We start from the raw sequence: 12,843 nt of genomic DNA, 5'->3' as shown, positions 1-12,843 counted from the left end.
AGAATATGATCGATGTTTAATGCGAGTCTTAAATCTATTGACCTCAGGAAGATTGAATCTGTACAGTATAGGGGGATGCGTGAAGAACAGGAAACTTTGATGGTATGGCCACGCTGGAAGAATAGATGAGTTTTTTGGTTAAATGTAGAACAGTTGAGGTAGCTAGTTCAGTTATTAGTTTGTTTATCTTTAATCATGTTACAAATTTTGCTTTGATTAATTTCTATTTTCAGGTCAAAAACTTGTTTGACTCGTTTCAAATTAAATATCTTGCAGTGGAGCTTGATCAAATGGGTAAGATTTTATTTCAATTATTCTTTACAAAGTTGTTAATAAAATTCACAATCCAGTTTTGATAAAACTTTTGTTTACACTTGATTTGTCCGCCGAGTCTGAGTTGTGAATCTTCAGCAGTCTTTGTTTTATTCATGATATGGGGGACACTTTGTTAATCGTTTCATCGGTAGGAGTCTGAACAGGCTTCACATTCTCTGGACCGTAACCCGCCCCTTCAGATATTTAATTGTGGCGTTATCTCGAAGGTAATATCTCTCAAAACAATCCTCAGAAAATCTTTTGCTTATCTCCCCACAAGAGCTGAGTTAGACATTAGGTCAGCTTTTAACGTGGGGAAAATCCAGCTCCCTAGAAGGGGATTGTGGATTGGGCCAAAAAATAAAATCTTGGCTTGGTTTAGAAGGATCTTTTATTTACTAGCCTAGGACAAAAAAGATACTGAGTAAAATCAGAAGATATTACTCTTTGCCTATATCCCCCTCCCCCCCATTGCTTAGGCAAAACTATTTTTTCCTTGAAATTGCATCCAGCTTGCATTTTTCTTGGAGTGACAAGATATTCAAAGACAATTTCCAGATTAACAACCGATATTAACAATTTTGAATGTTGTAGCCCATGTTTTTATTGAGTGTTGAATCCAAATATCAAAGTAAATAAATGGCTTAAAAAAAAATATTCCAATAATATTTCCGATTAAATTACTGCAGCTAAATCCCCCAAAACACAAGAGCTGAGCTAGACATAAGGTCAGTTTTTAATGTAGAGAAAATCCAGCTTCCTAGAAGGGGATTGTGGATTGAGCCAAAAATAAAATATTGCCTCAGTCTAGAAGGATTTTTTTATTTACTGGCCTAGGACAGAAAAGGTACTGAGTAATATCAGAACAGATATTACTCTTTGTCACCCCCCCTCCCCACAAAAATGGCGTAGGCGTAAGTATTTCTTCCTTGAAATTATATCCAGCTTGCAATCATTTTTCTTAGTGACAGGATATTCAAACACAACTTCAAGATTAATGACTGATAATTTTGCATGTTGTATCCCATGTTTTTATTTTTGAGTGAAAAAAATGTTCTCAATTATATTTCTGATTAAATTACTGAAACCTGGTGGACTAAAACTAAATCCCCCCAAAGCACCAAGGATCCTTTTGAGTACTGATTTAAAATTTATTTAGCAAATAATTTCTATATCGGTGCATAATTCCATCAATGTTAATCACGACCTGGATTAAAGTGCAGCATGACCCCCGAATGATGCCACCCATAGAATCATTAATAGGATTCGGAATTTTCTTTACTTTGAAGAAAACCCTAAAATTATTAAAACTAAGTATTACAAATTTATTCCATTATTTTTTTTTTTTTCACAGAAGTCAGGGTGTTTTGTGTAGGTTAGGAACTACTTAGTTATGGTGGCCTCCATATGAAATGGACAAGAGATACATACAGACTTATGCTTCTCACTGTATTAACACAGCTATCACAATGTTGTGAGCCTGTTTCTGCTCTATTGCTGTTTCCATGGCAAGTGCTCGACTGAGCTCCAATCTTTGGACCCCCTTGCTAAACTTTCACAAAAACACACTTGACTGCCTACAACAACTATATATGATTTCCCTGACTCTCTATCTGTGTTGAAATCTAAAGGCAAATTCCATGAACAAAGCTTCTTTCCCAGAACTGTCCACCTTTGGAACACTGATCTGCTGACCTACTTCCTGGGTAAATGAAACATAGTAGCCTTCAAATCCAATGTAAACAAATTCTTGTTGAGCCGTCCTCATAAATAAGCGAATTCTACTCAATCTACACCATTTAACAATTACTACACTATCACCTTACATTCATTAACCCTTATGCTTGAGTGGCCTTCAGGCCTTGATAAGTGTTGACTTCCAAGTAAAACAATAAAAAAAAAATTATGGTGGTAGTCATGTCAAAATTATAAAATGGCCCTGTGTGAAAAGAAAAACCAAACTTAAATTGAACATTTTCTTCATTTTTAATTGCATTTATTTTGTTATTGTGTATTTTTTTACTCTAGAAAATGGTGCTGATATTCAGGCTACGTTAAAAGAAATGACTGGTCAAAGGACTGTCCCAAATGTATTTATAAACAAGACCCATATAGGTAAGTAAATTCCATATTCTGTTGCAATATTTTTAGCATAATTCATATGGGTGTGATCAAAGATTCGGACGATTATATTTATAGCCAAGGATAAGAATGAACCAATCGGGTACCAGAATTGCTGCATAGAATATACAGAATCTTTTAAATCATAACTTTTTATCTTAACAAGAGAACGGAATTATGCTCTACTGATCCTGACTGGATTAATTCTACCCCCCCCCTCCCCCCTCCCCCTTCCCGGACAAATGAGATTGGACTTAGTAATTCACTCTCGTTCATCTGTTCATACTTTTCTCAATAATCACGCCTTGGATTTTAACTTAAATTTATTCCCCTAAAAAAAAAAAAAAAAAACGTAGATGGAGATATTTCCTCTATCAAGTATTTGTTCAACACTAAACTTATACGGGCAGCAATTACCACTTGCTTTTACGTCGAGAACATGCTGATTGGCCAAAATCAGTGTTATGAAGATTAACCTCTATGACCACCATCCATAAAAGAAAGATAATTTTTCTCAAAAACATGTTTTCTCTTTTCTTTGACATGTTTTTGCCGCTCTTAATGATATTCTTACCTCATTTCTGTCAGTTTTTTCTGCTAAATTCACGTTTTCTCTTTCAATTACTTGAGTCTTTTAAGAAGTTCATATCATTAACTATTTCTCCATTTTTAAATTGTTCCAGGTGGCTGTGATGACACTCTTCAATTACATAAGGATGGTAAATTACATGAAGCAGTTGCTGCGAATGCTGAAAAACCTGAAGAAACTTATGATTATGATCTAATTGTTATTGGCGGCGGTTCAGGAGGTCTGGCAGCTTCAAAGGTTAGGGCATGCCTTTTTATTTTTATTTACTGTAAGAAATTTTCATATTATAAAAAAAAAAAAATCATCTAAAAATAATTAGATATTTACCATGTTATCCAAGGATTAGCATCAGCATTTCATCATCGGGTTATCAGTGATAAGATGGTTCGAGGACACAAGGTTGTTTTTAATGTTTGGAAAGTTCATTTCCTCAAAAAAGAGGTACTCTGGATTGGGACTAGTATAAAAATTGCCTCGGTCTAGGATTTTTCGTTCACTGGTAAGACATAAAGATGAAGTGTATTATCATTACAGTGTGGTGTCACCTGTTATTTCTCGTTACTCTCTAATTTACTTTTACTTGTAACCTATTGAAAAGTTGTCCTAACAAAAAACGATATCTCATTTGAAAATGCATTTTTTTTATTTTTTATTTTTTTATTTCATGTAATCATTCATCAAGGCCAGGAGGCCATTCAAGGATAAAGGTTAATTGGTATCATAATGGAAATTTGATAATTTATTTTTGAGGATGGCTTTTCAAGAACCTGTTTATATTAGATTTAAAAACTGTCATAATCAGTCGGGAAGCAGCTCTGTGGTATTGTGTTCCACAAATGAACAGCTCTAGGAAAAAAAAAAAACTGCTTGTGGAATTTTTGCTTGGATTTAGGCATGGAGAGGGAGTAAGGAAAATTACTTATACAGGATTGCATCAGCAATGAGATATCTACTGGAGCGGTAGAATGATCCAACCATTTTTCCTGCAATCTTGACAACAGGTTTGATGTGTGTTCCATTTCAAACTTGGAGTGACGTTCAGTCCCAGAAGCTTGTTAAAACATGGTGCTTCCCCAAGACGAGAGCCATTCATTTCAGTTGGTGCCAAATGGGGGTTTAGATAGGCATCACCACTTATCAAGGCCAAGAGGCCACTCGAGGATAAGGGCTAAAGAGTGTACAGTAGAAATTGGACAATATAGTAATCGTTAGTAATGGAAATTCGTTAAATTTGTTAACTTATAGATTTTATTATTTTAGATGCATTAAGGTTAACTAGCCACCTTTTCCCCATTGCACCACATGGAAAGATATGCAGAGTGGCCTCAACCCAACAACTTTTTACCATTTCTGCCTACATGAGAGATGTCTGTTTCTGCATGCGAGATGTCTATTTATACATATGTATTATTTGGATCTAAAACAAGGCACATTGTCACTGTGACATTAGGGTCCATATTAGTTTGGAAGTCAATTTTTAAAAGTCGTTCAATACCTGCAAACATGTAAAACGGTGGTTAAACCAAATATGGTTGAGATAGTATAAGGTTAAAACTGTTGCTTTTAACTGCTCTTGTTGCAATATTTTTGACTGATAATGGGGGTATGGCCCCTCACAGGTGGGACTCTATTTATAAACGCTGCTGCTAGGAACTGACGAATCAAATTAATTCACGTTCTGCTACCAACCAATCAGAAACCAGAATTGCTCCATAAAAATTAAACCTTTTCTTTAGCAATGTTGCATATGTGTCAACACAGGAAGAATCTTTAGCTTTGTGGCTTCCAACTCCAGAACTACTCACCTCCAGGACTTGTATTGAACAACGAACCATCGGAAACTGTTCTGAAACTAAACATAGCTTCCAACTCAAGAGCTCTTGTAATTGGGGTGCTGAATATACACTTGATTAAAAAATTTTCTTTAATTTTTCATATTTTTTATTTTTATTTTTCTCAGGCAGCAGCCGCATTTAATAAAAAGGTTGCAGTTTTTGATTTTGTCAAGCCAACCCCTTCTGGCACAACTTGGGGTGAGTAACATTTATGCTTTTTATCTTTCAAATTCCTTGGGTTGAATTACTGAAGTCAAGGAGAAGGTTCCTCAGCTATGTCAAAACCCTAACAACATCCCAGGAAGAGACCAGACTACAGCTGTAAACCAAACGGCTAGAGAATGGAGAATGCTCTTCTCCTATTGACACGGGGAATCTCTCATTCTGAGAGACCCCCCCCCTCTCCATTCCCTCCTGATTCAGAAGCATGTTAGAATTCTGATTAAAAAGATATTGGGTGGGCTGGGGTGAATGCCAACAATAATCAACTGATTTTGAAGAATCAGACACTAATTCAAAATGACCGCAGTGTTCAAAGACACAGAATAATAATAAAAAGTATATCAATGTGTAATTCATGTTGAGGCACACGCACACACACACACACACACACACACACACACACACACACACACACACACACACACACGTTTGAAACGCATAATTTAATTAATACATATATTTATAGTTTAATAATTCAAGGGAGAGAACTCTTGTGTAATTGTACATAAATTCTCTTTAATCAGTTTCAGTAAAGGAAAATGTCTCCACATGTCTACCTTACAACAGCTTGAAAGATTTTTGCAGGTTTTTTCTCTACCATAACTCATTCGCTTTTTTCCCAAGCAGCTGTCATATTTTTTCTTTTCGTCCTCTTCCTGACTGAAGGCCCTGTCGGTGGGGGATTAGAATATGCCGACTGCTCCCCTGCAGAGGGTAAAAGTCCCTCAATGGGGGTCCTGGATATGACCTTAAACTATATCCAGTGGTGAGGCCCCAGCTTGTGGGCTTTGGAGAGTGTGGAGCCACCCTTTAATTACCATTGCTCCCAAGTCCACTCTGACCCGGAGTGGTAGTACCTGTTAGGGTCCCAACTATGGGTTAAATAAAAAATGATTTGAAAACAACAAATATATTCTATTAAAAAATTTTTCTTCAAAATCTTGCGATTCGGCATTAAATAACCCGAAAAGGGTTGATATGCCGTAAACAAAAACAACCAACCAACCAATCCTAACTGAAAGCACTCATATGAATGAGATAATGTCATTGCCCTGCAAAAAAAAAAAACTGTCTTTTTATGCTGTCACCTCAAACCCCGATAGCGCCTAAATTTGCATTTATCTTATTTTTTGTATTGAACAGGTTCCAGGTTTGAGTGATAGTGCTTCTCTACAGAATACACACCAACCGTGGGCGCTTATTGCTGTAGCACTCCACATTGTTATTATATCTCGTTAAATAAAGAAATATGCATTCAAACAAGAAGCCTGAATAAAAACAATCCGAATTGAATGTATTTAAATGACTGAAGTCATATTTTTAGTCTGTAAGTGAAATTTAAAACCATTTTTTTTTTTCCAGGCCTTGGTGGCACCTGTGTCAATGTTGGCTGTATACCAAAAAAATTGATGCATCAAGCTGCTCTTTTAGGTAAGTAAAGTCTATATATTTAAACATGCTGTATTTCTTGTAGTTGAAAAAAACCCAAAAAAGATCCTGTTTAACTCTTCTTACTCTCTCTCTCTACTTTTGTAATACTTGGGTGGTGGGGGGTGCTGAATATTGCATGGAGGAATGTATATTGTGTAACGTCTAGTGGTATAAAACTTACGACAACAGATACATTTTTACAACAGACTTGAAACAAAAGGGACATCTTGTTTGACGGATCCTCGCGAAAAGCTGCAAATTATTATTATTACCAATGTTTCCCTATTGGAAAACTGCTGCTGGTCTTAATTTAATGCATTCTGATTTCCTCTACTGGCAGCCATCACCATCAGACTCTGTCCACTCTCTCTCGCTCCCAATTCTTGACTGATCAAATCATATCAAATATTACAACGATCATAACAATCGTTGACTAGCACTACCTTTTATCTAATATCTAACACTTTAATAGCACTAATATTAAAAAAAAAAAAATAATGAATATGGAATTAAACATTTTTTGTTTTGTTTTCTTAATGTGTGTGTGTTATGAAAATATTTAAAAACAATAGATAACATGAATTCTATACTTTTTAGTGTGCATACGTATACATGTCTGTATATTGTATAATCTATAATATAATAGACGTGTTTGTACGTTTGCTAAAAACTTTTCTCATCCGTATCAAACCAGGTAGAAAGAGCAATGCTCCAGATGCATAATGGGAAAATTAGAGAAAAAGATTAAATCTGGTGGTCAACTGGACCATTTATTTATTTATTTATTTTTTTTTTTTTTGCGTCGCTCTTTATGCAAGTCACGCACACGTATCAAACTAAAACTGCGTTTAAAAAGCTTATTTTGTGACGTCATAAGTGTGGACAAAGTAGTTTGTACATAAGTTTTTGCCTTCCCCTTTTTCCCGTTTCACATTTGAGCTCGGACATTGTGACTTTTTTTCTGGTTGCACTGGCATTCCCTGCTGTTTTGATTCATTTACCTTTTCTTTTTTGGGGGTATGGGGGAGGGAGTTTGTTTTTTATTTTTTCAGTGCATGGGTAACAAAAAATGCTCAGTATTAAAATTGTTGTTGTAGGGGTATCGATGTTGCCCATGATGAAAGTATTCAATATCCTTATTATAGCAGCTCTGTCCAAACTGAACTTCATGTCGACCTGGACAATGCCAGATATCCATGCTAGTATGAATATAAAGGATAAAATCTGATAGAATTTGTGTAAATAAACATATATATATATATATATATATGAGAAAGAAAATTAAAACTAAGTTGAACTTTACAATCAAAATTTATTGTTTGACTGAATATGCCAAAAAACAATTTACAAAGTCCTTATTCTGTGGAGTTTCAAAGAATGCTAGTCTTGTTATTCTTCTCATCAAAGGACATAAAGAAATCAGCAAATTATATTTGTAGCAATGCTAGAATTTGCTAGTTAAGGCATTAAGTGAAACCACAATTTAGTTATGTAGTTATAAATTGCCAAATAAAAAAGTGAAAAAATGTTAGATATGTAAAAAAAAATATATATATAAAAACAAACTGCGCATAATATTTCAGCTTGCATGAAAATCCTCTCAAGTTGATCCGAAATGAAAAAGAGTTCTTTAGAGAGAATGGAGTCCAAAATAAGTCCAGCGTGACGATGCATATAATCCAATTGGAAAGCCTTCAAAACAACTTAAATAATGAAAATTGTTTTTTCTGGGCATATATATATATATATATATATATATATATATATATATTAGATCTTTTTTTTTTTTTTTTTTTTTTTACAATAAATACGGTTAAATAGTGGCTCTGCCTTGAAGCTCATTTTTATTTACTTAGAAAGTTGCCCATAATTTATTTGGACGTATATAACATTTTATTATTATTCTTAAAACAGTAATCTACATACACGCGTGTTTCAAGGTAACTACCTCTCATCAGCATAGCTTGACTGTTTCTAGGAATCAAACTCTAGACCATGTGTATATTTTTTTATTTATTTATTTATTTATTTTTTTTAAGTTCTTGTCAAAATAAAAAAAATAAATATTGGTCTACTGATGTGTTTTTATATTTTGGTTTTCCATTTTATTTTTCTGTACATAATCTATATATCTAGAAAAGTGAACATGTCTGTGTGTGTGTGTGTACATTTCCCTACGAAATAACTGTCCATTTTCAGTCTACAGACTTGAAATTTGATATACAGGGTAGTGAGAATTGGGAAACTGTTTGTGATCGGTTTTCAGTTAGAAATTTGGCTGTTAAGGGGTCAAAGTTCAACGATTTGATCTTTTGAGAACTCTACCAAACTCCTCCGACAATTTTGGGTCTAAACCCTTGAATTTTTAGATATAGGTTCCTTGGACATGGATGTAACTTAATAACTTGATTTGAGCCCAAAACAAATGTTAAAGGGACAAAGTTTAAAAAAAAAAATTGATCGCTTTTTTTTGCTCAACATACACCTCCAAACACCCAGTCAACGCCGGGCTGAAATGCTAGTATTTAAAATTTGTTTAAAACATTTGTAGAATTGAATAATAAAGAAAAAAATACTTAATAAACTAGTTTTTAAACATAACTTTTCTGTTATTTTAACCCCTGAATCCCCCTCTCCCAGAAAGTTTATCAGATTTTCTCCCATTTTATTCCTCTTGTATCAAAAAGGAAGGCTGTAAAGCAGAAAGGCTTTGCCATCTTTTTTTCATTTTTATCTATTAAGAATTGTGTTGTATTATGTTTTGATTTATAGTTGATTATTCTTATCTTATCGTTCACGTTTTCGTTAATGTACTTGTTGTTGACCTATTTAAGGTGCATCTTTTTGAACTTGGTAACCGTGTGGAATTTTGAACTGGATACATTCTGTAATCCATGCAGAAATTTAATATGATGTAAACCAAACTTTTCACTTACATTGCCTCCCTATAAATATAACCTAAGTGAACAAAACAAAAAAAATTGTGTGCGTATATTTTTTTTTTTTCTAAATTCAAAATGGTATAATGTAAACATATTATAAGGTATTTACAACTTCTCTTCCAATTTTCGGATTTTTAATAATGTCAGAACGCACTTTATCTCCTTTTGATGGATTGATTGTTGCTATTTCTTCTGACAAGTTAAGGGCAAAATAGATTCACTGATTGATATAATAACTGATTTTGTGCTACGAAACAAATACTGAATTAAAGGAATAAATTGTAAGATGATCAACATAATGAACTTTGGAATATAGATTTTTGTCATTCATTATATATATATATATATATATATATATATATATACACACACACACACTAAAAAAGTAACTCCTTGAACTCTGATTTATTTGTTTGAATCAAGAAAATATGAGTTTTGATGATTGAATAAGGTTTTTGAATTAAATACTAATCCTATTAACTCGAACGGAAAGTTTGCATCGTATCATAACAAAAGCCTATACAAAATTTCAGCCAGATCGGTGCAGTAGTTTCAGAGAAAAAGTGAATAAAGATAGACTAAGAGAAATATGTTGTAAAGACAAAATTTATAATTAGTCTCTTTCTGCTCAGTTTCAGCTTTCATTTTTGACCATGGGTTAAATAACATTACTTGTGGTGTTATATTTCCTTTTACTTATCTCTATCGCTTCCTATATATAAAAAGCAGTTTGTGTCTGAGTTTATTCCCTATAGTATACCCTGATATAGTCTAACGTCACAAGTGCACTTGAGAAGTTTTATCACACAAGCAGAAGGGCCCGGCATATGAAATCAACAGTAGGTTCTTTAATAAGACAGACGCGTTGGAAATAAATGTTTCAGTTTAGAACACAATTGAATTATGATACTTTTACATTTTAAATTTTAATTCAAGCTATTATAAAAATAATTTTATAAAATCAACAGGCTCTCTACAGTGCAATGTAGACTAATGTATTGTGGACTGTCAGTGTTGGGAGGCATTGAAGCTTCTTCCTAGTGCACGACAGTTCATCCCAGACTAGAACATACGATCAATCGATTTGGTTGAAAAAAATAATGGACTATTTCACTAGTTTAGATGACAAAAGTATTGGAGGTATCCAACATTTGTTGATCTTCATTCTGTCCCAGGCAATGCTAGTAAAGAATTATTCCAATGTTTTAATTATTTTTCTATATTAAGTTCTATTTTTAAAAAGAAAAAGATCTAAATGAGAAATAAATCTTGTATAAAATAAGAGGGGGGCATGGGGTGGGGTTCCAGCAATAGAGAGATAATCAGAGTAATAGAAATTTACGGAGAAATGGATTACTTGCGGAGTTAATTATGGTAACGAAAACACTCAAAATGGTTGATGCTATCAGAGTAGACTGTAGATACCGGTTTCCTGACCTAAAATGCACTAAACTTGGATTTTCTTTTTTCTTTTTTAAAATACAATCATTTTTTGTAAAAAAAAAAAAAAAAAAAAAAAAAAAAAAATCGCTATAAATATGAATAAATATTTGAAAATATGAAGAATTTAAAACATAAAAACTTAACAAAATGATCGGATTCTGCATTAAATAAACCCCCAAAAAACAACCAAACCAAACCCTGAATAAATATTTGATGATATAAAAAACTTGAAACATACAAACTTTTGACAAGATAGATTCATTGATTGAGATTGTCGGACTGACTTCCTCATCTTGGTTGTTATTGTCACAACGTTTCGGCCGTTTTACTCTCCGGCCTTCGTCAGGTGTTTTGTATCGAACTGGGGAACCGTTTGTTAGGATTAAGGCCGGAGGGCAAAACGGCCGAAACGTTGTGACAATAACAACCAAGATGAGGAAGTCAGTCCGACAATCTCAATCAATGAAAACACCTCATCTCAAAAATACAGACAATTACTAAGATAGATTTACCATTAAATAACCCCACAAAAGGGTTGATATGCTGTAATGCAAAGCAATCGAATCATACACAATGAGTTTTTTTTTTAACTCACTTCCAAGTATTTCTGTCATCATCATCATCATCATCATCATCATCATCATCATATTCAATTTAGCACCTACATGTTGGACAACTTTTAGAAATTGACTTTCAAATTACCTTATCTTCAGCAACACATCCATCGTATAATTTCTTGCCTTGCAATGCATGTCATCAACTCCCATTGGCCAGTTTTCACTTCCGTACATCATCACAAAGTGAACATACATCTAACATTAGTGATTAAAAATGAGAAACAAATGTTGATTAACTTGGCTTTAATTTAAAATCTTTCTTTTTTAATTTGTTTTCCAAATAATGTTATCAATTCTAACAACTTGTGAAACAATAATTTGTTCATGTTTAATTTTGTTTTGAATTTTAGGTGAAGCTGTCAACGATAGTATGAAATATGGGTGGGCCGTTGAAGAAACTTGTGAGTATTTTAGTGATTTTTGAGTTCTTTAAATTCAGAATCTTAGATGGTCGGACAATAAAAAAATTTATTTTATTCATTTATGAATTCTAATTTTATAAATTAACTTTTTAAAACGTTTTTTAACCTATTTTTTAACGTTTTTTTTTTTTTTTTTTTAATTAACTGTTTTTTATTACATTTTTTTAGTTTTTTATTTAGGTTTTTTTCATTACCGTTTTTTTTTTTCATTACCATTTTTTTTTTTTCATTACGGTTTTTTTTTTAATTAGATTTTTTTTAATTAATGGTATTTGAAATAAAAACTGTAATTAAAAAAACGTTTCTTTAATTAGCGTTTTTTTTTCTTTGTAATTAGTATTTTTTTTTAATCACAATACTTTAAACACAGTATAGCACTCTTAAAGTTAATATTCGGTTTTTAAATTTGTTGGTAAAATATTTTTTCTTTTCAGACAAACATAATTGGAATATATTACGGGATGCTGTGCAGGTAAGTCAACCTAATTAGATTTGTTTTGTTGATTATCCAGGGGTGGGGCTTGGGTTCTACAAATCATCAAAAACCTGTAAATTACTAATTCATCTCATTTGAAATTCTTAGACTTGGATTTCAATCTTACATCTCAATCTAACCAATGGACTTGTGTTATATACAGAATCAATAAAGACTTGTGTTATATACAGAATCAATAAAGACTTGTGTTATATACAGAATCAATAAAGACTTGTGTTATATACAGAATCAATAAAGACTTGTGTTATATACAGAATCAATAAAGACTTGTGTTATATACAGAATCAATAAAGACTTGTGTTATATACAGAATCAATAAAGACTTGTGTTATATACAGAATCAATAAAGACTTGTGTTATATACAGAATCAATAAAGACTTGTGTTATATACAGAATCAATAAAGACTTG

The 12,843-nt window shown here is 32.9% G+C and overlaps 1 protein-coding gene across 1 annotated transcript in view; it reads left to right on the top strand.

Moving 5' to 3' along the window:
- LOC145297796 (thioredoxin reductase 1, cytoplasmic-like) overlaps positions 1 to 12,843 on the top strand; it is a 91,903-nt gene that overhangs the window by 37,258 nt on the left and 41,802 nt on the right. The window contains exons 3-9 of the mRNA XM_080144082.1: positions 234 to 294; positions 2,344 to 2,430; positions 3,120 to 3,262; positions 4,986 to 5,058; positions 6,445 to 6,513; positions 11,866 to 11,916; positions 12,372 to 12,409. Of these exons, the coding sequence (XP_080000208.1) occupies positions 234 to 294; positions 2,344 to 2,430; positions 3,120 to 3,262; positions 4,986 to 5,058; positions 6,445 to 6,513; positions 11,866 to 11,916; positions 12,372 to 12,409 (522 nt within the window). The remainder of the gene's footprint in view (positions 1 to 233; positions 295 to 2,343; positions 2,431 to 3,119; positions 3,263 to 4,985; positions 5,059 to 6,444; positions 6,514 to 11,865; positions 11,917 to 12,371; positions 12,410 to 12,843) is intronic.

This window comes from Euprymna scolopes, chromosome 18 (genome assembly GCF_053919585.1).
Source record: "Euprymna scolopes isolate OS-2025 chromosome 18, ASM5391958v1, whole genome shotgun sequence".
Classification (NCBI taxonomy): domain Eukaryota; kingdom Metazoa; phylum Mollusca; class Cephalopoda; order Sepiida; family Sepiolidae; genus Euprymna; species Euprymna scolopes.
This window is presented reverse-complemented; position numbering and strand designations above follow the sequence as displayed.